Below are 27,667 nucleotides of genomic sequence, written 5' to 3' on the forward strand. Positions count from 1 at the left end.
CTCACCACCCAGCCCGGGCTCTGGGTGGGGGCTCAGGGTGCTTTGCGGATGGGGAAGCAGAGGTGGTGAGGCAGGGCCGAGGGCAGGGCGACTTTGAGTGGCTGCCGTTCCAGGACCTTTCGTGCCCCAGGTGAACCTGGGCCTGGAGCCAGTGTCACTGCCTCGGGTCGCCTTGCCGGCTTTCTGCGGGGCATGGCTCTCGGTCCCCGGCCTCCCAGCCCCTTCCCAGGGCTCCCGGAAGCGAGTCTGCAGAGCCCCCGCCCGGGCTGGATCTTGGGCAGCTGTCCACTGCTCCTGCCTATCCCACTGCCCCTGGCAATAAACCACCGGCCCCAGGAAGCTGGAGCGGCCATCAGGCGGCCTCCTCTGAGACCATCCTTCCTTCTCCGGCGGCGAACCGGGCTTTGGAAGCCCCCTTCAAAGAACCAGAGCCAGGGAAGAGGCGGGCGTCTCCCCCAGGATCGAATCCAGGATCACCTCCATCCATCTCCAGAACCCAGACACCTCCAGCCAGGCTGGAGAGGGAAATGGACACCTGCCAGGGCCGGGCGCAGGGACAGTGTCGGGCCACCTCCCGCCCAGAGCCCTGCACTGGGGGACGACAGAATTCGGTCAGAGGATTCAGGCTATGGGAGGAGGCCAGGAGTGGTCCGGGCGCCCTGAGCCCGCCGTGTGCATGTGAGCCTGGACGCCACATTCTTGGCCTGAAAACTGGGGGGTCTGGCTTTCCAGAACCCCAAAGGACATGCCACTCCAGAGCCCAGGGCGCCCGGGGTGCCTCCCTGCAGGCTGTGGAGGCCAGGCTCCCGGGTCCCTCCCAGCCCTGACACTCCCTCCCAGCCGTGACGTGACGTGACGCTGGTGCTGATTAGATCTCAGGGCAGTGTCCCCGCCGCTGCGGCCTCACGCTGGCTTCCTGCCCCGCCCAGGCCGCCTGCACCCACCCCTCGCCTGCCACACTCGGGGCAGCCAGCTTCCCGCCATGCCCTGGACCTCACCCCAGCCGCTGTCTTGCAGGGAAGGACATGGAGCCCAACGGCACGTCGCTGCCAAGAGATGAAGGGCCCCCGACCCCAGGCTCTGCCACGAAGGTGCCTCCGGTAAGACGAGGCTGTGGGAGGACCTGGGGAGCCTGCCCAGGGCACAACAGGAAGGGGCTCAGGGAGGGGCACAGCTGGGGCGCCGGCCGTTCCGTGGGGACCAGCTTTGAATGCAGACTGCAGGTCCAGGGAAGGCTGCGGGAGGGGCGGGGCACACAGCTTGTCAGCTGTTTCACCAGAGCCGCCTTCTTGGAGAAACGGGACCAGAGAAAGGCTGTGGGCTGGGTGGCATTCGGGGACAGGAGGCCCCCAAGCCCTCTGTCGAGGGATAAGCCCTTCCTGCCTCTGCCTGTGCTGTTCCCTCCACCAGGAACAGCCTCTCCAGCCTGACGCCAGGTTCTGGAAAAGCACACACACACACAGATACCCACGCAGACACACACTCACGCAGACACACACACAGACACATGAGACACATGCACACACACCCACAGACACACACAGACACACACAGATACTCACACACACAGACACACTCACAGATACACACTCAGACGCACTCACACACTCACACAGGTACACACACACTCGCAGATATACACACAGACACACACACAGACGGACACACATCCACAGACGCTCACTCACACACACAGACACACACAGACACCCACACACACTCACACAGGCACACATACAGACAGATATACAGGCACACACACCCACAGACACACACACACTCATACACACAGACACCCACAATCACACAGACTCACACGGACACTCACACACAGACTCACTCAGACACACCCACAGACACACACCCATGGACACACACACACGCACACAGATACCCACGCAGACACACACAGAGACAGACACACACTCGCACACACCCCACATGTTCCCCAGGCCAGCCCTCCCGCACACTTTGGTCCGGGGAGGGTGAGGAGGCCCCGGCACCACACGCGGACTTGAGGCACACCCTTCCTCCCTGCTCCCCGAGGGTCTCAGGCCGGGGGAGCCCCGGCCCCAGACATTGCCCGAGGGTGGTGGCCCGGGTTCTGGGGTGGGTCTGGGCAGCAGTGCAGGTGGAGCCTGGTTCTCCCCCTGCCTGGGCCCCTGGGACCCTGTGTGACCGAGAGTGACGGCCTGCCTCTCCAGGCCCCGGGTCCTGGCCTGTCAGATGGGTGAGTGGTGGCTCAGACTGGCTGTCTACCACAGCGGAGGAAGCAGCCAGGCCTCCAGTGGGTCCCCCGCGCCCAGAGCCTGCATGCCCTTCTCGGCCCCCAGGGCCGCCGGCTACTGGGCAAGCAGTTGGAGCACCTGCATTTGTGTCTGTGTGTGTGTATGTGTGTATGCTGGGGATTTTTTTAATTTTTAAAAAATGTTTAATTGTAGTAAAATACAGATAACACAAAATTTACCATTTTCACCATTTCTAAGTGCACAGTTTGGTGGCATTAGGTACATTCACATTGTTGTGCAACCATCACCTCCATCCATCTCCAGAAACTTCTTTTTTTTTTTTTTGTGAGGAAGATCAGCCCTGAGCTAACATCCATGCTAATCCTCCTCTTTTTGCTGAGGAAGACTGGCCCTGAGCTAACATCTATTTCCAGTCCTCCTCCTTTTTTTCCCCAAAGCCCCAGTAGATAGCTGTATGTCATAGTTGCACATCCTTCTAGTTGCTGTATGTGGGACGTGGCCTCAGCATGGCCGGAGAAGCGGTGCGTCGGTGCGCGCCCAGGCCGCCGGTAGCAGAGCACACGCACTTAACCACTAAGCCATGGGGCTGGTCCTCCAGAAACTTCTTCACCTTCCCAAACTGAAGCTCTGTCCCCATTAAACACTGACTCCCATCCCCTCCCCCAGGCCCTGGCACCCACCATCCTACTGTCTGTCTCTGTGGACTTGACTCCTCTAGGTCCTCATATGAGTGGAATCACACAGTATTTGTCCTTCTGTGACTGGCTTATTTCACTCAGCACAATGTCCTCAAGGCTCACCCATCTTCTTTTTTACGGGTGTCAGGATTCCTTCTTTTTTAAGGGTGAATAATATTCCACTGTATGGATAGACGACATTTTGTTTATCCATTCATCTGTCGATGGACACTTGGATTATTTATATTTTAAGAAACAGATTTATTTCTTAAAAGCTTTGAAAACATGGTTATGTCCTTATAATACCCAATCAAACATACACATGTTGCCAGAAACACTCACTTGGTTCAAATTTCAGATTTCATTCAGTCAGTCAATATTTATTTTCTGAGCATCTTCTGTGTGCAAAGCCCCACACTGCTGTAGGTGCTGGGGGCCGGTGGGGAGTCATGGATAAACCAAGGCCCTGCTCTCCTGGAGCTTACGTTCCGGTGAGGGGAGACACGACAAGTACATCCACAGCATGTCAGAGGCCACGGGGGAAGGAAAGGAAAGCTCCGCACACCCCCAGATACTTGAGACCAGCTTGGGGCTGCTTTAAGGGATCATGGCTTGGGAAAAGATACAAACTCTAATACATATATACATGTATGTACATATGCACATGTCTATACACACGTATATATGTATAGATGTGTTATATATTACCTATTCTTAATGAGATAAAATTCAGATAACATTAAATTAACCATTTTAAGTGATCAATTCAGTAGCATTCAGTGCATTCACAGTGTTGTGCAACCACCACCTCTGTCTAGTTCCAGAACGTTCTCATCATCCCAAACTGAAACCCCGTGAGCCGTCTCTCCCATTCCCTGTCCCACAACCGCTGGCAGCCTATACTCTAGTTTCCATCTCTGTGGGTTTGCCTGTTCTGGACGTTTCATATAAACAGAATCGTACAGCGTGGTCTTTGGTGACTGGCTTCTTTCACTGAGCATCATGCTTGGAGAGCATCCATGTCATGGCATGGGTCAGCGCTTCATTCCTTTTGAGGGCTGAGTAATATTCCACTGGGTGGACGGACCACAGTTGGCTTGTCTCTTCCTCAGCTGGTGGACCTTTGGGCTGTTCCCACTTTTCAGCTGCTGTGGACATGTGTGGACGTGTGTTTGTTAGAGTCCCTGCTTTCTCTTGTTTTGGGTTTATACTTAAGAGTGGAGTTGCTGGGCCATATGGCAATTCTATAGTAATATGGAATTCTCAAAAATTCTATATTTAACTTTTTGAGGAACTGCCAAACTGTTTTCCCCAGCGGCTGCGCCACCTTACAGTCCCACCAGCAGTGAGTGAGGGCTCCCATGCCCACATCCTCACCAACACCTGTGTTCTTCTGGGTTTTTAAATCATTATTCTAGCAATCCCAGTGGGTGCGAACTGGTGTCTTGTGGTTTGACGTGCATTTCCCCAACAATTAGTGATGTTGGGCATCTTTTCACGTGCTCATCGACCATTTGCATATCTTCTTTGGAGAAGTGACTCTTCGGGCCCTTTGCCCATTTTTTAACTGGATTGATTGTCTGTTTACTGTGAGTCGTTGTGTGAGTTCTTTATATATTCTGGATGCTGGAACCTGGTCAGATATACGATTGCAGATACTGCTGTCTCCCATTCTGTCGGTCGTTCTAAATTACCTTCTTAAAGTAACTTTGGTAGGTTGCACCTTTCTGGCCAGACGCTCGAGCTCGCGGTTCTGAGCAGCGTCTCTCATTGCTAAGGTGCTTCATCGCCGCGCAGGGGCGCTGGTGGCAGGCACGAGTGAGCAGAAGGGCCCCGGGGGCCTGGGCAGGGACGCCGCACGGCCCTGAGGAGGGAGGCCTCTGCGGGCACTGGCTGCAGTGCTGGGCAGGGGCTGCAGTGACCAGACGCGAGTGGCCTTGCTAGGCCCCAAAGCAGAGGGTTGCAGGGCACAGATGCTCCGTCTACCCACCCCGCCAGGCCCACCGCCCCAGATCTCTCCTTCTCTCTTCCTCTGCTGCCTAGAACAAGCACAGCTCCGTTCCACCGCATCTGGTGGAAAACTGGGCTGCAGGGAATTGGCAGTGGGTTCGTGCCTTTGTTCATTCATTCAAGATGCTTCCCGAGCTCCCAGCTGCCAGTGCCAAGGGGGTGCTGGGGCGTAACCGTCCCCGGCAGGAGCCCTAGACGGTGAACAGAAACATCTGTGTGGCTGTAATTGCAGAGGGCTCTGGGCGGGCCACGGGCGGGTGTGTCATGGGGTCTGATGCCAGCAGGGCCATCAGAGCCGTCTTCCTTCTGGTTAAGCGGCCCACTGGGGCCTGAGGAAGGAGCAGAGGCCGTTCGGCAACCAGAAGAGCATTCCACGCTGGGGGAACAGCATGTGCTAAGTGAGCTGGGGATGCCATGCACAAGACCCAGATCCTCAGGAGGGCAGCCAGGAGCATCCTGTCGGTCAGCCCCGGCCCCTGGAGGCCCGTCACCTGGCCGAGGTCCGGCATACACATCGTCACTCAGATCTGGCTCCTTCTCATCACTCCTGCTTCTAGAACAGAGTTCCCCGGGGACGCTTGTCCCATGTCCCTGTCTTCCTATGATCTGGAACGTTCTTACTTGGCTCAAAGAGTGCAGCTCCAGAGTGAGGCTGCCTGAGTTCAGTCAGAGCTCAGCTCCACACGAGCTGTGTGACTTTGGGCAGGTTCCTGAGCCTCTCTGTGCCGCCGTCTCCCTGTCTGCAGGACGTGGATAATGATAATAACCGAGTGGGGGTAGTTCACGTGCACGCACGCTCTCCACCCCCCGCTCCCGCAGCCTCTGTTGCTTGTGGATGGCCTGTCTCCTTTCCGACCCCAGCGCCTGAAGCCACGCCTGGCACACGGTCCTATGGGGACGCAGCTCCCCTGGACTGTTCAGGTCCCATCCCTGCCGCGTACCGGCTCTGCAGCCTCGGGGAGCTGCTCCACCTCTCTGTGCCTTGGTTTCCTAGTCGTTCAAGCAGGGACAAGAGATGGACCCGCCTAGTGAGTGTGATGAGAGTGAGGTGAGCAGATCCCGGCACGGCGTCTGCCGGGACCCGGTCCATCCGCGTGACAACGGCAGCCAATGCTGGTTTCCGCTGCCTCCCGTCACCCTGTCACCTGCGCAGGGTGGGAGCCGCCAGCCACCGGGCCTGCCTCCCTTGCCTGGAGGCTCGGGGTTGGGGGGGCTGGCGAGAACACCCAGGCACGCAACCCAGAGAACAGAGCGGGGTGGGCACACTTTTTCTGGAAAGGACCGGAGAGTAGGTGTTGGAGGCTTCACGGCCACGAGGCTCTGTTGCAGGCGCTCGACGCTGCGTCAGAGCCGCAGCAGCCGCGGACAGCGCGCGGACGAACGGGTGTGGCTGGGTGCCAGGAAAACCTTATTTATAGATGCTGAAATTTGAATTCATATGACTTGCGTGTCTCACAAAATATTATTATTTTGATTTTTTTTCAGCTAGTTAAAAATGTAAAACCATTCTGAGCTCGCAGGCTGGGGTTGGGCTTCAGACTACAGTTTGCCATCCCCCCATCTATAGCCGTTAGTCCTGGCTCGTTCTCCCCACTCCCACCCCTGGCCTCACTTTCCCCATCTGTAAAAGGACTGCGGCCCCTTCCAGCTCCCACGTCCCTGGATGCTTCTCTCGGCCCGTGTGGCCTGCCCAGCGGGCCTGGCAGGCTGTGCCTTCTCCCCGGCAGCCCTGGGCAGGCTCGGGAGAGGACCCAGGCATTGGCCCCTGCACAGCGGCTCCCAGGGCGCCAGGGATGGGAGACCCCCTGCACGTGTGGGCCCCTCTCTGCCCCAAGCTGGGCGCATGGCAGCGGCTCAGATGGGCATCATGAGGATGGTCGTTGCTGGATGCCCAGGGCAGGTGCCCGGGGAAGCGCTGGCCTTGAAGGCCAGGCCTGGGTGTTCACCTCTGGCCTCTTGCTCGCGTGCTTTCCTCGGCCACCCTGACTTCACCCCCCACCCACCCCCCAGCAGCGCTGGTGAGCCGGACAGGGGTGCGGGCAGGGATGGGCGAGTGCCTGTCTCTGACCTCTCTGCTTCACACTCTGGGCCTCAAGCCGCCCCACCCCCCGGCCCTCCACAGCCCCAGGCTGCCCCCCGATGCCCCTTTTCTGTCTCCTGCAGGCAGAGTACAGGCTGTGCAATGGATCCGACAAGGAATGTGTGTCCCCCACAGCCAAGGTCACCAAGAAGGAAACTCTCAAGGTGGGCACAGGCCTGGGAGGAGGCATGGGTGTGAGCAAGCACTGGCCAGAGAGGCTACCACCCCCCAACCTGCCACAGGCGGGGGGACAAACTGGCCACCTCTGTGCCCCCCACTTCCTCTCCCCTCCCTGCCCTGTCCTCATCCCCCGGGGCTGGACGGTGGAGGTCCCGGGGGCAGGAGCTGGGGGGTGGCCAGCCAGGCCTTCTCCCTGACCCGCCCGCGGGGTGCCCTGGGCCCAGGTGCAGAAGGAGAACTACCGGCAGGAGAAGAAGCGCGCCACCAGGCAGCTGTTCAGCGCCCTGACGGACCCCAGCGTGGTCATCATGGCCGACAGCCTGAAGGTAGGCGCGACTGGCACCGTGTTGTCCGCGGCTCATTCAGGAGGCCTCCGGAGGGGACGGGGCAAAGTCACAGCCCCTCGGGAGATGGTTCGCTGTGTTTGTTACTGCGAGTCTGTGTCAGTGTCCTGGGGCTGCCCTAACGAATGGCCACATGCTGGTGGCTGAAAACAATAGAAATTCATTCTCTCCCAGTTCCGGAGACCAAAGTCCAAAATCGAGGTGTCGCAGGGCCATGCTTCCTCCCCTGGTTCCAGGGGAGGATCCTTCCTGCCTCTCCCAGCTTCGGGGGGCTCCAGGCGTTCCTGGGCCTGTGGCTATATCACCCCAGTCTCTGCCTCCATCGCACACGGCCTCCTCCCAGTGTCTCTCTGTGACCTGTTCTCTTCTTATAAGGGCACAGTCCCTGGATCAGGGCCCACCCTCCCCACTGTGGCCTCATCTTCACTTGCTTACCTCTGCAAAGACACTCTGTCCAGTTAAGGTGGGGGCTCTGGCGTGCGGGTGGGGGTCCCGGCTGTCTGTGGCGCCCTGTGCTGGGGCACAGGAGGGAGGCGAAACTCAGGCTTCACGGGAAAGGACCGGGGTTGGGGTCAGAGGCCGTGTCCAGACCTCACTCAGGTGGTGGGCAGTTCCCTCAGCCCCGAGCCTCGGTTTTCCCCTCCGTACGGTGCGGGGAACGCTGCCGAATGCAGGGCTGCCGTGAAGAGCAGACGAGACGAGTGCACTTGGAGCCTGGTCGTCTGCAGAGCCCTGGGCCTGCGGGGCTCCTTTCCCCCCACAAAATTATGCATAAAAACTTAGGGACCAAAGTGACTATATATTTAGAGCGAGAAAACAAACGACAGCAGGTTTCACACTTTACACAGTGGGCAGTTACAGCGGTCACAGCTCGTTGCCGGTCCCTCCCAGGACCCCGGAGGACCTGGGACCTGAGATTGCACTTAGCCTTGAGCTTCAGAGCTTCAGTAGTAAATGTGTGCCCAGCTGCAGCGCATTTCTTTAGGGTCACCGTACTTTATGAACTCCTTTTAAAACTAGCAGAGAAATCTGGCCGCAGCCCAGAGCCCCACCCCGCTCTGGCCCCCGACCCCCAGCCGTCCAGCTGCCCCAGGGGCATTGGCCTCCGAGCCGTAGCCAGCAGTGGCATCCCTCCCTGCAGATCCGCGGGACCCTGAAGAGCTGGACCAAACTGTGGTGCGTGCTGAAGCCGGGGGTGCTGCTCATCTACAAGACGCCCAAGGTGGGCCAGTGGGTGGGCACCGTCCTGCTGCACTGCTGCGAGCTCCTCGAGCGGCCCTCCAAGAAGGTCGGCTTCTGCTTCAAGCTTTTCCACCCGCTGGACCAGTCCGTCTGGGCCGTGAAGGTGCTGCCGTGGGAGCCCGGGGCTCGGGAGGGCCAGGCCCCTGCCAGGAGAGAGGCCCCACGGGGGCCGTGTAGGAGAAGGGTACCTTGGGCCGTCATGGGGCTCGTCCGGGGGCCCGAGAAACGGCTGTCAGTTCGAAATGGGCCCCTCGCCGCCCAGCTGCGGGGGCCCTGGGTTAAATCTCGCAATGGCCGGGGGATCAGATGCGGTCCCTGGCCCTCCATGTGGAGGTGACACGATGGGATCCAGATCACACCTCAAGCCCTGCCCAGAGGCTGAGCAACAGGGCCATGCGAGCAGCTGCCCCCATCTCACCCCTCATAACCCCGGGGCTGCCCAGCGCAGGATGAACTGGAGTCAGATTGCCAGATCAAATCCAGAATGCCCGGGTGAATTTGGATGTCAGAGCAACATCAAATCGCTTTTTAGTATAAATGTGTCCCAAATGTTGCACGGGTACACTTATACTAAAGAACAGTATTTATTATTTCTCTGAGATTTGAGTTGAACTGGGCCTCCTGGGTTTGCACATGCTGATTCTGGCCGCCCTAGGCTGGGGAGCTCAGAGCTGGAAAGCCGAGGGCGGAGCCACCAGCTAAGAAGGGGCGAGAGAGCTCCTGGCCCGTTCACCTCCCCTGTCTGCGTGGCCGGTGCCTGACCCCGCGTGGGGGTCCTGAGGCCCCAGAAGTGTCTGCGTGGCCGATGCCTGACCCCGCGTGGGGGTCCTGAGGCCCCAGAAGTGTCTGCGTGGCCGATGCCTGACCCCGCGTCGGGGTCCTGAGGCCCCAGAAGTGTCTGCGTGGCCAGTGCCTGACCCCGCCTGGGGGGTCCTGAGGCCCCGGAAGTGCGCATGCGTGTCTCGGTGTGGGTCTGCATGCCCTGAGTGACCTGTTCCACCTGTTCCCGGGTGTTCCCACGAGTGACGCGGGGTCTCTGCTCCTCCAGGGCCCCAAAGGCGAGACTGTGGGCTCCATCACACAGCCCCTGCCCAGCAGCTACCTGATCTTCAGGGCCGCCTCTGAGTCAGATGGTGAGTCCCCGCCTACCCTGCAGGTCTCCCGGTGGCCCTGTCTGAAACGGGGTCCCCGTGGCAAAGTTGTAGACGTGCACGTGGCCCAGTTCAGGCCCTTCCGCCACCATCTAGGAAGGAGGCAGCCTGATGTCACGGGACAAGCCCTGGCCTGGGCCAGACAGGCCTGCCACTCACTAGTACCCCTCTCTGAGCCTCGGTTTCCCCACGGGCAAAGCGTGAACAGTAACACCTGTCGTTATGACTTTGTATACAGCAACCAGGTCATTCCTGAGCGCCGACCACGTGCCAGGCACCATCGAATCAATAGGTTCTACTGTTACCATCCACCTTTGACACATGAGGAAACTGAGGCACGGGCCGGCTGCCAGCAAGAAAGTGCTAGAGCCTGGATAGGAATCGATTTCCCCACTCCCAATGCGTCACACGTTGAAGGAGCGCTCTCCAGTGGTTGCTCCCAGTAAATGCGTCTGCCCCTCCCTCCAAGCCCTCCGGACGGGCACCTCCTGGGCAGGCGGTGAGGGGCTGCCATCCCACCAGTGGTCCAGGGCGGGCAGGGCCCTGCCAAGGCAGCCTGGCCCGACCCCTGGGCTCCAGCCCTTCCCGCTTGGAGTGGAGCGGGCGGCGGGCGGCGGTCCTGCTGGTGTGATGCCGCCCCCTGGTGGTCAGACTCCGCATCCACACTCTGCCAAGTCTAAATTTCACCCTCTTTTCCCAAGTCCCTGACTGTGTGCCAGGCCCCAAGTGGGCCCTGGATGGACAGGGCAGCCCGTGCCGTCATGGAGCCCGCAGTCTTGGGGGAGAGATGAGCAGTGAAGTGTCAGACAAGGCCAATTGGGCTGGAGCGTGAGCTGAGCCCCTGGTGGGGTTGGGGACCAGGATCAGGGAAGAAGGGTGTCCACAGTACCTGTGGGTATCAGGGTGGGCTTCCTGGAGGAGGCAGCAGAGGCCTTGGGATGGGCTCAAAGGGTGCATAATATTCAGGATGTCCAGTCCTTTGTGGGCACCAGAGAACACGCACATTCAGGCCCCAGTTCCAACTTGATGGGTGCTGTACCTATGACCTCCCACCTTTGTCTCCCGTGAATGTTCAGCCCAGGCTGGGGCGCTCGGGCTCCAACTGAGCCTGGGGTGAACCCCTGGCAGGACCCCAGGGGTCCCCTGAGAAGCAGGAGCCACCACTCCTGCAAGCCCCTCCCCGCAATTCCCATTCTGTGGTTTTCAATGTTGGGGAAGGAGGCTGCTCAGAGAAGAACCTTCTTCAGAGTTCCTTAATCCCGCACCCCACGCTCACAGACCCCCGAAGGCTGTCTGAGGGTAACACGAAGAGCACGACACATCGTTACAGACCCTCTCGCTCGTGGAAGGGCCACTGTTAGTGATGGCACCAGGATGTCGGGGGTCGCCTGGTGGACACATGTCCCCACCGCTGTTAACACCCTGGGACACACTGGTGGTGCTGGCCTAACCCGCCGGCGGCCTCCAGCAGGAAGGCGGCAGGGACAGGGGATGAGAGCTGGGGATTGGAGGCAGCTGGCTCTGCTACCTCCCCTCTGTGGTCCTGGTCCACTTGCTCTACCCACCCCACCCCAGGCCTCCCTCCCCGCCCTCCCAGTCGTCCCCAGGGATCTGCTCGACACCGGGAGCGCCCCTCTGCGGCCTTGGCCAGCCCTCCCACTTGGATGCTCCTTGGGTTTGGCAGCCCCCTTCCCAGCCTGCCGCCCACCCTCCTGCCCTGTGCTCCAGGCCAGCAGGAGCCCGAGGCCTGGCCCCCAAGGCCCACTCCTGTTCCCCGACCTGTGGCAGACGGTTCCCACCAGGGAGGCCTCCTCCCCACTCCATGTGTGGGAACCTGCGGGGCGTCTGGGTGGAGGGAGCTCTGAGTCTTGTTAGGGTGGGACCGTGAGGGGCTGTGTGAGCATCCTTTGATCCCCTCTGAAGGGCAGCTTCCGCCAGACAGGCGTCTCTCCAGAGTCACAGCCTGCCCACTAAGCCTGTGGCCACAGGACTCTTCGGGCCTGCCCCCTGCACGCACACACACGCGCACACACACGCCCACAGCAGAGGTCCCTGTGGGAGGCAGAATCTCCAGGTGGATGGTGGGGAGGGACGGGGATCTCTGTTGGGGAGGGACAGGGGCCGCATCCCTGGTGGGGAGGGGCAGGGCTAAGTGGGGCTGTCTCCTGGGCTTGGGGGGGGATCCCTGAAGAGTCAGGAGAAGGCGGGGAGCTTTCTGGGGGGGCCACAAGAGGGGCTCTTTGGTAAGGATAGGCCAAAGGGAAGGGGTGGGCCCCCCATGTAGGGGGGCCGGAAAGGGCTCCCTGAGGTGAGTTGGGGGCTCCTTGGGACAGAAGAGGGGCATCCCAGTCAGTGGGCGCTCCCTGGTAGGAGGCTTCAGGAGATGGGGACTCCTTGGTGAGGAAGGGCGGGAGTGGGGCAAGGGGACTCCCCGGCGGAGGGGCAGGGGGCTCCCCAGGGTGCGGCTGGCTCAGCCCACACTCCGCCCGCAGGCCGCTGCTGGCTGGACGCCCTGGAGCTGGCACTGCGCTGCTCCAGCCTCCTGCGACTCAGCACGTGCAAGCAGGGCCGCGACGGGGAGCCCGGGTCCTCGCCAGACGCGTCGCCCTCCTCACTCTGCGGGCTGCCCCCCTCCGCCGCCATCCACGACCAGGACCCGTTCCCGTGAGCAGGGCGCGGAGGGCGGGGATCGGCCCCTCCCGGGAGCCCGGGAACCCCCAGACCCTGGCTGTCACTGGCACTAACACACGGGTCTCTTTGTACGTGGGGCAAACTCAATATGTGGCTGGCCACCCAAGCCTCAGGTCAGGAGGCCGGCCTCCTCCACTCCGTGTGGACCTGAGAGCCTCAGTTTCTTCATCTATAAACTGGGCTCATAGCGTCAAATGCCGGTTGCCATGGCAATTAAACCCAGGGGTGTGGGTGAAGCGCCCAGCGGTGACGGGGCCCTGGATGGGGGTGCAGGGGTAGAGGTACCCCAGAGTGGGGGTGCCTGGGCCTCACCTGTGACCAGGGACCCACAGGCGCCACCTGCCTTCCAGACTGAATGGGTCCTCCCTGGAGAATGATGCTTTCTCGGACAAGTCGGAGAGAGAGAACGCTGAGGAGTCAGATACCGAGGCCCAGGACCACAGCCGGAAGACTGAGAGCGGGAGTGACCAGTCGGAGACCCCGGGGCGCCCAGCGCGGAGAGGGACCACGTATGTGGAGCAGGCCCACGAGGAGCTGGGGGAGGTGAGAGCCTGCCCGCCTGGGGCCCCGGGTGTCACCCTGCACCCCGCCCCTCCTCCCTGAAGCAGTGTGGCCGTGCTGGCCGCCAGTCCCCTGGAGGAGAGCCTGCAGGGCCCTGGGTCACGGAAAGGTCAGGATGGCAGGACTTGGGGAGAGCGGGAAGGGCCGTGAGGGCTGGGGGCGAGGGGCAGAGGGAGAAGCCCGGACCTGCCAGGGAGGAGCTGTTGTCTGGAGCAAGCCGAGGGCGCCGGGCCCGGGGCAGCGGTGGAGAAGGGGAGGCGGGGCATTTGGGCGCATCCCGAGGTGTTCAGAGAGGCAGGTCCAGCCAGACTGAGGTGCTGCCTGTGAGGCGGGCGCCCTGGGAGCAAGAGCTGGCAGCTGGGGTGGGGACAGGACTGTGTCCCGGGTCCAGACGTCCAGGGGAGCTGCTGCTGCACGTGAGGGTCTAGGGCTCAGGGTGGTGGTCTGGACGTTAGGGCGTGGGGCGGGCAGCCCGAGGTCGCAGGGGCGGGGCACCCCGGGCTTCAGAGGCTGAGCATGGACAAGGCCCTGCAGAGGAGCCCAGGAGGCGGGAGGGAGCCCAGAGTGCGGGGGTCACGGGGCAGCTGTGCTGAGAAGTGGAGCAGGAGGGCAGAGGGGGTGACCACTGGATCAGTCACCGGGGTGGTGGTGACCTTGCCAGGGCATTCTGACAGGGGGCAGGATTAAAGGGAGTGGGGGTGGGATGTGGGGGTGCAGGGGGTTTCCCCGCTGTGGCAGCTGCCCCTGTGGGCCCGAAGCTGGCCTGGAAATGGAGAGATGCTCAGGGCTTCACGTGGCCACTCATCAGCTGACCCTTCCAGGCCCCCTCATGGGGGTCAGGCGTGGCCCCTCCTCCAGGGGCTCCCCGTCCCCTAGGTGCCCAGGCATGCTGTCCAAGCAAGTCCCAGTAGGCCTCGGCTGCAGCTGTGCACGCACAGAGAGGCAAAGTGACTTGTGTAAGGCAGCCTAGCAGGGAGGTGATGGATCCCCATGAGGGCTGACTGCTGGCCCTGTTCTGTCTCCCTGGGGGTGGCTGCCATCCAGGCAAGAACGCAGACAGCCCTGAGTTCAGATTCCCAGCTGTGCGACCCTGGGCAAGTCACTTGTCCCTCTGTAGAGTGGGGTGACTACAGTGAGGGTGCCCGGGGACTGCTGCGAGGAGTGGGTCTAGAGAGAAGGAAGAGGAACGCCAGCGGCCTGGGACCCTGCTCTGCCTCCTTAGCCCAGGTCCAGCTCCAGGCCTCCCTGGGAGCTCAGAGGGGTGGGGGCCTGGGGGGTCCCCAGCCAAGTCCCTCCACAGCCCAGTCCCGAGGCCTCGGAGCCACAGATGGTGGGGGTCCCCAGTGAGGGGAGATGGGCTTGGTGTTCGCCCAGGCGCTGCAGCCTGGTGGGACTTGCTACAAGCGAGGGGAGGGTCCCCACTGGCTGGCCCTGTCCCATGAGCACCCAACAGAGCTGGCCATGCCTCCCAGCACCTGCCCTCCCGGCCCACCATCCTGAAACGCCTCTGTGACCTTTTATAAGGTGATCCTGCCTCCCTGAGGGTTTGCTGTCCGGTGTGGAGTGGGAGATGGACCCCCGCCTCCCCGCCCCCCGCCCAGACTTGGCCGGATGAAGCCGGAAGTCCTGGGCTCAGTCTCCACAGCACGTGTGTGGCAGCTACGGTGATAGGCATCTCAGAGAAGAGCAGACAGGGGTCCAGGGCAGCCCTCTAGCCGTGTACCCAGGACAAATGAGGGCCCTTTTTTTTGAGGTGTTTTTTTTATTGGTGTCATAATAGTTTATAACATTGTGAAATTTTAGTTGCACATTATTGTTTGTCACTCACCATATAAATGCATCCCTTCACCCCTTGTGCCTGCCCCTCAACCCCCTTCCCCCTGGTAACCACCAAACTGTTCTCTCTGTCTGTGTGTTAGTTTATCTTTCACTTATGAGTGAAATCATATGGTGTTTGTCTTTCTCTGGCTTATTTTGCTTAACATAATACCCTCCAGGTCCATCCATGTTGTTGCAAATGGGACGATTTTGTCTCTTTTATGGCTGAGTAGTATTCCGTTGTATATATATACCACATCTTCTTGATCCAATCATCAGTCGAGGGACACTTGGGTTGCTTCCACTTCTTGGCTATGGTGAATAATGCTGCAATGGACATAGGGGTATATAAGCTTCTTTGGATTGTTGATTTCAGGTTCGTTGGGTAGATTCCCAGTAGTGGGATAGCTGGATCATAATGTATTTCTATTTTTAATTTTTTGAGGAATCTCCATACTGTTTTCCATAGAGGCTGCACCAGTTTGCATTCCCACCAGCAGTGAATGAGGGTTCCCATTTCTCCACAGCCTCTCCAGCATTTGTTATTTTTTGTCTTGGTGATCATAGCCATTCTAACGGATAAAAGGTGATATCTTAGTGCAGTTTTGATTTGCATTTCTCTGATGATTAGTGATGTTGAACATCTTTTCATGTGCCTATTGGCCATCTGTATACCTTCCTTGGAAAAATGTCTCTTCATTTCTTCTGCCCATTTTTTGGTTGGATTGTTTGTTTTTTTTGTTGTTCAGCTGTGTGAGTTCTTTATATATTATGGAGATTAACCCCTAGTCGGATATCTGGTTTGCAAATATTTTCTCCCAGCTGGTGGATTGTCTTTTCATTTTGATCCTGGTTTCGTTTGCCTTGCAGAAGCTCTTTAGTCTGATGAAGTCCCACTTGTTTATTTTTTCTTTTGTTTCCCTTGTCCGAGTAGACATGGAATTCAAAAAGATCCCTCTATGACCAATATCAAAGAGTGTACTGCCTATGTTTTCTTCCTGGATTTTTATAGTTTCGGGTCTCACCTTCAAGTCTTGGATCTATTTTGAGTTAATTTTTGTGTATGGTGAAAGAAAACAGTCTACTTTCATTCTTTTGCATGTGGCTGTTCAGTTTTCCCAGCACCGTTTATTGAAGAGACTTTCCTTTCTCCACTGTATGTCCTTAGCTCCTTTGTCTAAGATTAGCTGTCCATAGATGCGTGGATTTATTTCTGGGCTTTCAATTCTGTTCCATTGATCTATGTGTCTGTTTTTGTACCAGTACCATGCTGTTTTGATTACTATCGCTTTGTAGTATGTTTTGGAGTCAGGGATTGTGATGCCTCCAGCTTTGTTCTTTTTTCTCTGGAGTGCTTTAGCTATTTGGGGTCTTTTGCTGCCCCATATGAATTTTAGTATTCTTTGTTTTATTTCCATGAAGAATGTCCTTGGGATTCTGATTGGGATTGCATTGAATCTGTAGATTGCTTTAGGTAATATAGACATTTTAACTATGTTTGTTCTTCAAATCCGTGTGCATGGGATATCTTTCTGTTTCTTTATATGATCATCAATTTCTTTCAATAATGTCTTATAGTTTTCAATATATAGGTCTTTCAGCTCCTTGGTTAAATTTTTTCCTAGATGTTTTATTCTTTTTGTTGCGATTGTAACGGGATTGTCTTCTTGAGCTTTCTTTCTGTTAGTTTGTTGTTGGTATATAGAAATGCAACTGATTTCTGTAAGTTGATTTTGTACCCTGCAACTTTGCTGTAGTAGTTGATTATTTCTAATAGTTTTCCAGTGGATTCTTTAGGGTTGTCTATATATAAAATCATGTCATCTACAAACAGGGAGAGTTTCACTTCTTCGTTGCCTATTTGGATTCCTTTTATTCCTTTTTCTTGCCTAATTGCTCTGGCCAGAAGCTCCAGTACTGTGTTGAATAAGAGTGGCGAGAGTGGACACCCTTGTCTTGTTCCTGTTCTGAGAGGAATGGCTTTCAGTCTTTCCCCATTGAGTATGATGTTGGCTGTGGGTTTGTCATATATGGCCTTTATTATGTTGAGGTACTTTCCTTCTATTCCCACTTTGTTGAAAGTTTTTATCATAAATAGATGTTGTATCTTGTCAAATGCCTTCTCTGTGTCTATTGAGATGACCATGTGCTTTTAATTCTTTATTTTGTTGATGTGGTGTATCACGTTGATTGATTTGCAGATGTTGAACCATCCCTGCGTCCCTGGTATAAATCCCACTTGATCATGGTGTATGATCTTTTTAATGTATTGCTGTATTCAATTTGCCAATATTTTGTTGAGGATTTTTGCATCTTTGTTCATCAGCTATATTGGCCTGTAATTTTCCTTCTCTGTATTGTCCTTGTCTGGCTTTGGTATCACGGTGATGTTGGCCTCATAGAATGTGTTAGGAAGTGTTCCATCTTCCTCTATTTTTTGGAATAGTTTGAGAAGGGTATGTATTAAGTCTTCTTTGAATGTTTGGTAGAATTCTCCAGAGAAGCCATCTGGTCCTGAAATTTTATTTTTTGGGAGGTTTTTGGTTACTGTTTCAATCTCTTTACTTGTGATTGATCTGTTCAGATTCTCTATTTTTTCTTGATTCAGTTTTGGGAGGTTGTATGAGTCTAAGAATTTATCCATTTCTTCTAGGTTGTCCAATTTGTTGGCATATAGTTTTTCATAGTCTTTTCTTATAATCCTTCGTGTTGCTGTGGTATCCATTGTAATTCTCCTCTTTCATTTCTAATTTTCTTTATTTGAGACTTCCCTCTTTTTTCTTAGTGAGTCTGGCTAAGGGTTTGTTAATTTTGTTTATCTTCTCAAAGAACCAGCTCTTTGTTTCATTGATCCTTTCTACTGTTTTTTTTATTTCAATTTCATTTATTTCTACTCTGACTTTTATTGTTTCCCTCCTTCTGCTGACTTTGGGATTTGTTTGCTCTTCTTTTTCTAATTCTGTTAGGCATAGTTTGAGGTTACTTATTTGGCATTTTTCTTGTTTGTTAAGGTAGGCCTGTATTGCTGTGAGTTTCCCTCTTAGGACCACTTTTGCTGCATCCCATATGGTTTGGTATGGCATATTTTCATTTTTGTTTGTTTCCAGATAGTTTTTGATTTCTCCTTTAATTTCTTCAATGATCCATTAGTTGTTCAGTAGCATGTTGTTTAGGCCTCACATCTTTGTCACTTTCCCAGCTTTTTTCTTGTAGTTGATTTCTAGTTTCATAGCATTGTGGTCAGAAAAGATGCTTGTTATGATTTCAATCTTCTTAAATTTATAGAGGCTTGGGGCCGGCCTGGTGGCATAGTGGTTAAGTTCATGCACTCTGCTTCAGAGGCCCAGAGCTCGCAGGTTCGGATCCCGGGCGTGGACCTACGCAGGGCTTATCAAACCATCTTATGGCAGGCGTCCCACATATAAAGTAGAGGAAGATGGGCACAGATGTTAGCCCAGGGCCAATCTTCCTCAGCAACAAGAGGAGGATTTGCAACAGATGTTAGCTCAAGGCTAATCTTTCTCACCAAAAAAAAAAATTTATAGAGGCTTGCCTTGCTTCCCAACATATGGTCTATCCTTGAGAATATTGCATGCGCACTTGAGAAGAATGTGTAATCTGCTGTGTTAGGATGGAGTGCTCTATATATATCTATTAAGTCCATCTCGTCTAGGTTTTCATTTAAGTCCGCTATTTCCTTATTGACGTTTTGTCTGGATGATCTATCTGTTGGTGTGAGTGGGGTATTAAGATCCCCTACTATTATTGTGTTGTTGTTAATATCTCCTTTTAGGTTTGTTAATAGTTGCTTTATGTACTTTGGTGCTCCTGTGTTGGGTGCATATATATTTATAAGTGTTATGTCCTCTTGGTGGAGTGTCCCTTTTATCATTATATATTTCCCTTCTTTGTCTCTCATTACCTGTTTTATCTTGAAGTCAACTTTGTCTGATATAAGTATGGCAACACCTGCTTTCTTTTGTTTGCCATTAGCTTGGAGTATCATCTTCCATCCCTTCACTCCGAGCCTGTGTTTGTCTTTAGAGCTGAGACGTGTTTCCTGGAGGCAGCATATTGTTGGGTCTTGTTTTTTAATCCATCCCACCACTCTGTGTCTTTTGGTTGGAGAATTCAATCCATTTATATTTAGAGTTATTATTGATATAAGAGGGCTTATTGTTGCTATTTTATCACTCATTTTCTGGTTCTTTTGCGTTGTCTTTGTTTCTCATCTCATGTGTTTTGGACTACCAATTCAGTTTGGTAGTTCTGCATGATGGTTTTCTTAGTTTTCCCTTTATTTATCATATGTGTCTCTGTTCTGTTTATTTGTTTAGTAGTTACCATGAGGTTTGTATAAAAAATCTCATAGATGAGATAGTCCTTTTTCTGATGGCCTCTTATTTCCTTAGACTAAGTCGATTCCATCCCTTACCTCTCCCCCTTCTAAGTTATTATTGTCACAACTTATTCCAACTTGTGTTGTGAGTTTGTGTTTAAAGTGATGAAGTTATATTCATTTTTGATGTTTTCCTTCCCTTAATCTTTGATGTTATAATTAAGTGTTTGCTAACCTATTCTGATAGAGAGCTGCAATTGTTCTTATTTTGTCTAGCTATTTTTCTCCTTGCTCAAAGCTTTGAATCCCCTTTCTCTTTTTTTTTCCCCCCCTCAGGAATGAGGGCCTTCTTGAGCATTTCTTGTAGTGGGGGTCTTGTGGCAATGAACTCCCTGAGATTTTGTTTATCTGGGATAGTTATTATTTGTCCATCATATCTGAAGGATGTTTTTGCTGGATAGAGTATTCTTGTCTGAAAGTTTTTGTCTTTCAGAATTTTGAATATATCATTCCACTCTCTCCTAGCCTATAAAGTTTCTGCCAAGAAATCGGCTGAGAGCCTGATAGTAAATCCTTTGTATGTTTTTTTTTTTTCTCATTGCCCTTCATATTTTTTCTTTATTGTTGACTTTTGCCAGCTTTACTACTATATGCCTTGGAGAGGGTCTTTTCATGTTGATACATTTAGGAGATCTATTGATTTCATTCACTTGTATTTCCAGCTCCTTCCCCAGGTTTGGGAAGTTCTCAGCTATTATTGCTTTGAACAAGCTCTCTGCACCTTTTCCCCTCACTTCTCCCTCTGAAATACCTATTATCCTTATGTTGCGTTTCCTAATTGAATCAGATATTTCTCAGAGAATTTCTTTATTTCTTTTTAGTCTAAGTTCTCTCTCCTCCTCCATCTGGCGCATTTCTGCATTCCTATCCTCAATATTGCTAATTCTTTCCTCCATATTGTCAGCTCTGTTCTTTAAAGATTCCAGAATTTTCTTTATCTCCTCCATTGTGTTTTTCATCTCCAACATTTCTGATTGATTTTTCTTTAGAGTTTCAATCTCTTTTGTGAAGAAGTTCCTGATTTCATTGACTTGTCTATCTGTGTTTTTTTGTAATTCATTGAGCTTTTTTATGATAGCTATTTTGAATTCTCTGTCATTTCGGTTATAAATTTCTGTGCCTTCAGCATTGATTTCTGGGTGCTTGTCATTTTCCTTCTGGTCTGGAGGTTTAATATATTTTTGCATAGTGCTTGAGGGCGTGGGCTTATTTTTCCTCATTCTGAAAATATCTGGTTGCAGCTTCCCCCTGCCATCACTGGCTGGGGGTCAAGAGATGTGTATTCTGAGCCCACTGCGATCCGCGGAGGGCTCCTTTTTAAAGGAAGTGCAGGCCTGAAGCGCCTGCATTGCCAGGCAGTCATGGAGATTGTGGGCCAGAGGAGTCTCCCCATGCACATGGCACCTCCTGCCATGGGCGCAGAGTCCTGCAAAATCCACAGATGGGTTTCAGCAGCCAGGGTGGGAGAGGCTCCACCCTGGACTCAGAGAGTGGGGGTTTGCACAGACCCAGGGCAGAGCCCAGGTCAGCCAGGCTGGAGGGAGTCAGGGCCCAGCGGCCTGGGGTGGGACACGTTCTGGAAAGTGCAGGGGTCAGGTGGGGCCAGACCAGGGGCTTCCCCTGATGGGGTGGTGGACTGCAGCAGCCCCCTCCCATCACGCCTCCTCCAGCCAGAGCCAGCTGCCGCTGTCCTGCCCACCCCTCCCGCTTCCTTGGGCAGCCAGAGCTGGGGGCCTGACCATAGCCCCTCTGCCAGCAGCTGGGCGAGGCGTCCCAGGTGGAGACGGTGTCCGAAGAGAACAAGAGCCTGATGTGGGTCCTGCTGAAGCAGCTACGGCCTGGCATGGACCTGTCCCGTGTGGTGCTACCCACGTTCGTGCTGGAGCCCCGCTCCTTCCTCAACAAACTCTCTGACTACTACTACCACGCCGACCTGCTCTCCAGGTGAGCCAGGAGGGGGCCCATCGCACACATGTGTGCCCAGAGACCCCCAGCCTCCCTCCGCCCCTGCCCGCCCCACGCAGGTTTCTGGAGGGTCCCTGGGGCTCTGGGCTGAGCTCCGTCCACTGTCCCTGCTGGCTCAGCCCTCCAAGGGGTCCAGTCTCCAAGACCAGCCCCAGGGGGAGCTGGTGGAGAGGGAGGGTGGGGGCGGCTCCATGTCCATCTAGTCAGGGCCGGACCATCAAATGTGAGCATGGGGTCTGCCCTGAGCATCTTTCATGAGCCCCAAGTCCTGAGGCCCGGCATTGGCACCTTCAGGCTGAACACAGCAGGCTATAGAGGCTGGAAAGGGGGCTGCTGGCTCAGGAGCCCACAAGAGGGAGCTGGGTGAGGGTGGGAGCACTCGGGGAGCTTCATGGAGGCAGGAGCACCTTCTCTGCCCCAGCATTGGAGCGGCTCTGACAGTTTCTGGTGAGGTGGAGAACCCACCTCCCAGGGGGGTGGGAAACTCGCCCCAATTCAGGGCTGGGAAGGACAGGAGGAGCCCACGTGGCCTGTTTCCAGCGAGTGGATAGAGGTTGGCATGGAAGGAGGGAGGGGCAGGGAAAGGGAGGAGGGGCGCAGGGACCCTGCCTGGAGTCAGGGGTCCCCCCACGTCGCAGGGCTGCACTGGAGGAGGACGCCTACAGCCGCATCAAGCTCGTGCTGCGCTGGTACCTGTCTGGCTTCTACAAGAAGCCCAAGGTAAGCGGCAGCCAGGGCGGGTGGTCCCCCCTGTGTCCCTGAACCGTCGCCCACCCTACATGGCCTTGAAGGATCCGGATGGTCCCCACGGTGGGCCCAGGCAGCCAGAGATGGGGGCAGGCCCTGACTTCCCACACAGGGGCCCCCTGGCCCAGTCAGGCCAGGCCCCCAGGGTGCTCCTCCCCATCAAGGACAGGGCTGCCACACGTGCCAGGAAAGGGGCTTTCGACCCCGAACTGCAAGGACCCTGGGACTGTGATTTCCGTCGTTTGTCTTTTAGTCATGGATCCTCTTTTGAGAGCCCCAAACCCAGGCTCAGGGGAGGGCAGGGCTGCTCTGGTTGCCGTGACAGGAGGGGCCTGCAGCTCCGCCCACTCCCCTGACCCCACCCTGGAACCCTGGGGTTCCTTGGGATGCAGGTTTGAAGCCACGATTCTGGCGCCACCTTGTCATCGTGCAGCTGGGGAAACAGGCTCAGGGAGGGAAAGGGACGGCCCAGAGTCACACAGAGGGTTGGGTGTGGAACCAGGGCTCCTGACTCTGCTGGGGCCTTTTGCGTTGGCTACAGGCTTGGGCTCGGTGGAGGTGGACCCCACGGCCCTTGGTAGGGCCAGGTGTGTGCGCACACTTAGCTGTGTTGAGTGCGTGGTCTGTTGGGGTGGAAGGGACCACTCCGGGAGGACTTCTCAGAAGAGGAGGCTCCAGAAGGCTGTCTGGGATGGGACAGTCGGGCGATGCAGGGTCAGCTCAGAGATGGACTGGGGAGCTCAGCAGAAGAAGAGTTGATGGGAGGCTGCAGGTGAGGCTTGGGGCAGGTGTCCCTCCAGAGCATCCTGCAAACATTTATGGCTCATGGAGCCTCCAGGGCGAGGCTGACACATGCGCAAAGAGCTGGAAGTGAGGGAGATCTGGGGAGGGGAGGGGGGCGCATAAAGGGAGTAACCTAGTTCCTTCACATCAGATCGGGGGTCTGAGCTGGACCCCGTGGAGACCTGGAAGGAAGGCTCTCCAGACAGAAACTTGCTCCCTCTGTAGTGGGGACCAACTTGGGCCGTTTGGGGAACAGAAAGGTGGGGAGTGTGGCTGAAGCAGAGTGAGAGGGTGGGGGGAGGTAGACAGGGCCAGAGGGTTTGGGGTGTTACTTAAAAGGTCATTAGAAGCCATTGGGGCTTTGAGTGGGCTGTGTGCTGGCTCTACTCGAAGTCCAGGGAGAGCAGGACCTGGTCGAGGTCTCATGTTCCCCTCAGGGTCAAGAAGTGGACAGGACACCTCGTAGGCTGTCCCCCCAGAATGTATATCATTGGCAAAGCATAGTCTCCCCAGACCAGAAGGGGGCTGCTGTTCCCAGAGGCAAACCAGGCCCTTCTAGAGACTTCCTCCCTGCAGATGCCCGGGGCTGTGGGCAGGGGGCAGCCCCCCGCGTTGTCCCTCCGTCCACACCCACCCTGCATGGGGTCCATGGCCCGCCCAGTTCCTCACACGAGGCTCTTCCTTCGTTACCTGCAGGGGATCAAGAAGCCCTACAACCCCATCCTGGGGGAGACCTTCCGCTGCTGCTGGTTCCATCCCCAGACCAACAGCCACACCTTCTACATAGCGGAGCAGGCAAGGCCCCCCAGCCGCACCCCGGGGGATGCTGGGCTGGGCTCTGGGCTCTGCAGTGGGCAGGACCCTGGCAGTGGGCAGAGATGGATCTGACCCTGAATGCCAACGGGGATTCTCCCAGGAGGTGCAGACACGGCACCGCGGCTGTGACAGCAGAATGTTTCCTTAGAGAGGGGACATCACATCCTGTTTCCTTCAGGGGCACTCTGGGGTGGTACGGGGATTCCCGTCTGCCCCTGGGCCCCAGGACTCAGGCCCGGCTTCCCTGGGCTCAAGAGTGAGAGCTGGAAACGCCCCATGCCCACCCCTGGCGCTAGGAGGAATGCCCTGGGCGGGGGGCTTCTCATCGGGAAGTTGGGCTCTGGCCTCCCAGGGGCTGCCCACTGCTGGGGCCATTTCTGGAGCCGCCTCTCTGCCCACAGGTGTCCCACCACCCGCCCGTGTCCGCCTTCCATGTCAGCAACCGGAAGGACGGCTTCTGCATTAGCGGCAGCATCACGGCCAAGTCCCGGTTCTACGGTGAGGGGGCTCCCCTGGGCTCTCCCCGGGGCCTGGGGAAGTGGGAGCAGGACCGGCTCCTGGAGCCGGAGGTCACCAGACCTCACGTGGTGGCCGAGTGTGTGTCCCTCCCCGCCTCTCCTAGTCAGGGACCACGTGGGTGGTAAAGTGCCCAGAACCTAGAGTCGGGCAGAGCCCAGCCCCCCGGCCCCCCAGCCCTCAGCCGTAGAGTGGGCACCGTTTGCAGAGATGCCGTGAGGGTTACGAGGAAGACCCCGCGTGGAAATGTGCCGTCTAGAGCCGACCTGTCCAGTCAGTACCGCTAGCCACTACCAGGCTGTTTGAATTGATTAAAATGAAATAAAACTTAACATGCAGCCACGTCACCTGTGCTCAGGAGCCACGTGTGGTTGGTGGCCCCCGTGAGGGACAGCGCAGGGCGGAACATTCCCACCATCACAGATAGCTCTGTCGGCAGCGCCACTGTAGGGCCGGGCACCGGGGGTGCTCAGAAAGCGTCTGCATTTTCCCGTCATTTCTTTATGGTCTTCTTGGCGGGCAGGTGCTCTGAGTACCTCTGTGTGCCCAGCGGCCTGCAGAGGGTGGGCACGGGCGGTCCCCCGTTGCCCACCCCCGTGCTCCCGTTGCTGACCGTGGCTGCGACTCTCAGCCCACAGTGGGCCATACCCCTCTAAGGAGTGTTTAAACTCGGAGCAAGGGCTCGGACCACCTCCACCCAAGAATCCTGCTTTAGTAACTGCAATGAACGTTAACGTGTAGCGAGTTAAGTAACTCCTTAGGAAGGATGACATGTGCCACCTGAACAGGGCTTGTACAGAATCTGAGGCTCAGAGAGTTTAAGTGACCCACCCACAGTCACACAGCTGGAGATGCCGGGGACTCTTTCCACCTGTTGGAAAGGAACTCAGACCCTGTGACTTAGGAGGTGGGCCCTGGGGTCCCGAGGGTCCGTCTCCACTCACTGGTTCCACTGCCTCGTCTCTGCAGGGAACTCGCTGTCGGCTCTGCTGGACGGCAAGGCCACGCTCACCTTCCTGAACCGGGCAGAGGATTACACCCTCACCATGCCCTACGCCCACTGCAAAGGTGAGAGGCCGCGCCGCCCCTGCACTGGAGGGCAGAGCCCAGGCTGGCCCCTCGGTGAGGGCACCGGCTCCCTGTTTGCTTGAAGACAGCTTTATGTCACCCTCATTCTTCAATGACGTTTTAGCTGGGTGTGGAGTTCCAGGAAGGTTGTTATGCTGCTCTCCTCTTCGAAAGCGTTTTATCGCCTTCTGGTTCCCACTGTGGTTGATGACTAGTCGGCCGTCAGCCTATTTGTTACATAATCTACTTTTCTCCTCTTATCTTCTCTTTGGTGTCCTGCAATCTCGCTATAGTATGTCAAGGTTTGGACTTCTTTTTTAGTTTTTAATTAATAGACTATTTTTTTTAACAGAAGTTTTAGGTTTACAAAAAAATTGAGCAGAACGTATTACCTAAAGTCCACAGTTTGCATTAGGGTTCCGTCTTTGTGTAATACATTCTGTGTATTTGGACAAATGCATAATGACCTGTTTCCACAATTAGAGCATCACAGAATAGTTTCACTTCCCTAAGAATCTCTTATGGTAATATGTAAATAGATGAATTCACTTATTCATCCCTCTCCCCTCCCTGCAACCCCTGGGCACCACTGATGTTCTTACTGTCTCATAGTGTTGCCTTTTCCAGAATGTCATAGAGTTGGAATCACAGAGTATACAGCCTTTTCACTCTGGCTTCTTTCACTAAGCAACATGCATTTAAGATTCCTCGATGCCTTTTTGTGGCTTGATAGCTCTGGATTTCTTTTTTATTTTTGCTGCTTGAGGGTTTTTGTTGGTTTGGACTTTTTAAATCTGAGATTTCATGGCTTTAATCAAGTCTGGAAATTTTTTAGCCATTATTTTTTTAATACTGCCTCACCCCAATTTCTCCAGTTTTTTTCCAGAACCACAACTTGACATAAGTCAAACTGTCACATTCTATGCCCTGCATCTCATATCTTTTATCCCTTTGCATTCTGGATAATTTCTTTAGAGCTACCTTCAACTCTGGTTAACCTGATATTAACTCATCCACTGAGTTCAATTCGATGTTTTGGGGGTTTTTGCCCTAAAAGTTCTACTTGGTTCCATTTCAAACCTACCTATTTCTTTTATACTTGTACTGCATTCCTTGATCATATTTGCAACTCCTTCTTAGAAATCTGTAAACGCTGCAGACACAGCTGTTTTATATTCTCTGTCTCGTAATTCTACTCCGGCCCCACTGCCCACAGCAGTGCCTTAGGAGACGCTCCATCAAGACTTGTTCAGTGATGGCTGTGTACATGAAGACCTTGAGATTCTAATTCTCCTGGGGTTTTCCTGGCTCTCGCGTATAGTAGGTTGTTTCTGGGCCACCCAGGAAGTGCCCATTTGAGTCTCAAACTCACCGGCGGGGGCGGGGGGGGGGTGTTCTTATCTTTAACCCCGAGAGCCCCGCCCAGTACGGATGTTTCCCTGACTGTCCCTTTGCGGTGGAGGGGCTTTCTGCAGCTCCCTCCCTTGTGCTGAGGGGGTAGCCATGTGAGAGCCCAGCTTTCTGGAAATGTCTCAGAACACACTCTCCACATTGCTCCGGCCCCGGCCCCTCTCTCCTGCTCCCCACAGAACCTCGAATCCCAGGTCTCAGATCAAATGCCCTCTCTGCTCAGCAGGGCAGCTTCGGCTGGCTCCTCGTCCTCCTTCCCCCTCGTCCCCGCTCCTCTTCCTTCTCTCCCTCCCCCCCCCTCCCTTTCTTCTCTTCCTGTTTGTTTTTTCTCTCGGGGGATTTCTTTTATTTCTCGCCTGCTCATCTGCTCACCAGTGCGCTGAAGAGAACATTATATGTCTTTTCAACATTTTATTATGGAAAACTTCGAGCACATATGAAAGCACAGTGACCCGCCGCGTACCCCCAACACAGCAAGCTGCTAGTCTTGTTCCTTTTCCATCACGTGCACAGAGAGATCTGGGGGATGTTTCTAGCATGTTAATATTTCAATTAGCTTGTCTTTTTTTTTGCATTTTTGAAAGACATATTTTATCCCACGTTGCTAAGTGTTTTAGAGTGGGAATGGTTCTTTTTTTCTTTCTTTCATTAGATTAAGTCCTCCATATGGCCAGAAATGGAAGATTCATTCTTTCCTTCATTCATTAAAAAATAAAATACGTATTAACTAAAAAAAATATGCCAGGCACATCCCAGGCACTGGCGTGGCTCCGTGCAGGCCATCCTGGGCACAGCAGTGAGAGGGAGGACGTCTGCCGCTGGGAGCCCACGTTGGGGCAGGAACTGCAGAGCCAAATGACAGACTGTGACGAGTGTCTCACGGGGGCCCGGAACAGGGGGTTCCTGGGGAGGGACCAGCCAAGGGTGGGGGCGTCTCCTGGACGGAGCACCTCACAGGAG

The 27,667-nt window shown here is 55.2% G+C and overlaps 1 protein-coding gene across 4 annotated transcripts in view; it reads left to right on the forward strand.

The window, feature by feature from the left end:
- The window catches only part of OSBPL5 (oxysterol binding protein like 5), a 75,832-nt gene that overhangs the window by 40,198 nt on the left and 7,967 nt on the right, over positions 1-27,667 (forward strand). For 2 of the 4 annotated variants that reach the window (XM_004441054.3, XM_087422456.1), the window contains exons 3-14: positions 1,018-1,100; positions 7,100-7,180; positions 7,421-7,522; positions 8,682-8,885; positions 9,831-9,915; positions 12,426-12,597; positions 12,975-13,167; positions 21,162-21,346; positions 22,006-22,087; positions 23,594-23,692; positions 24,115-24,211; positions 25,199-25,297. In XM_004441054.3, the coding sequence (XP_004441111.2) occupies positions 1,018-1,100; positions 7,100-7,180; positions 7,421-7,522; positions 8,682-8,885; positions 9,831-9,915; positions 12,426-12,597; positions 12,975-13,167; positions 21,162-21,346; positions 22,006-22,087; positions 23,594-23,692; positions 24,115-24,211; positions 25,199-25,297 (1,482 nt within the window). The remainder of the gene's footprint in view (positions 1-1,017; positions 1,101-7,099; positions 7,181-7,420; positions 7,523-8,681; positions 8,886-9,830; positions 9,916-12,425; positions 12,598-12,974; positions 13,168-21,161; positions 21,347-22,005; positions 22,088-23,593; positions 23,693-24,114; positions 24,212-25,198; positions 25,298-27,667) is intronic. The other 2 variants (XM_087422457.1, XM_087422458.1) reach the window with 2 other exon arrangements.

The sequence above is a fragment of the Ceratotherium simum genome, chromosome 34, assembly GCF_057802395.1.
Source record: "Ceratotherium simum simum isolate JZ-2026a chromosome 34, ASM5780239v1, whole genome shotgun sequence".
In the NCBI taxonomy this organism is placed as follows: domain Eukaryota; kingdom Metazoa; phylum Chordata; class Mammalia; order Perissodactyla; family Rhinocerotidae; genus Ceratotherium; species Ceratotherium simum.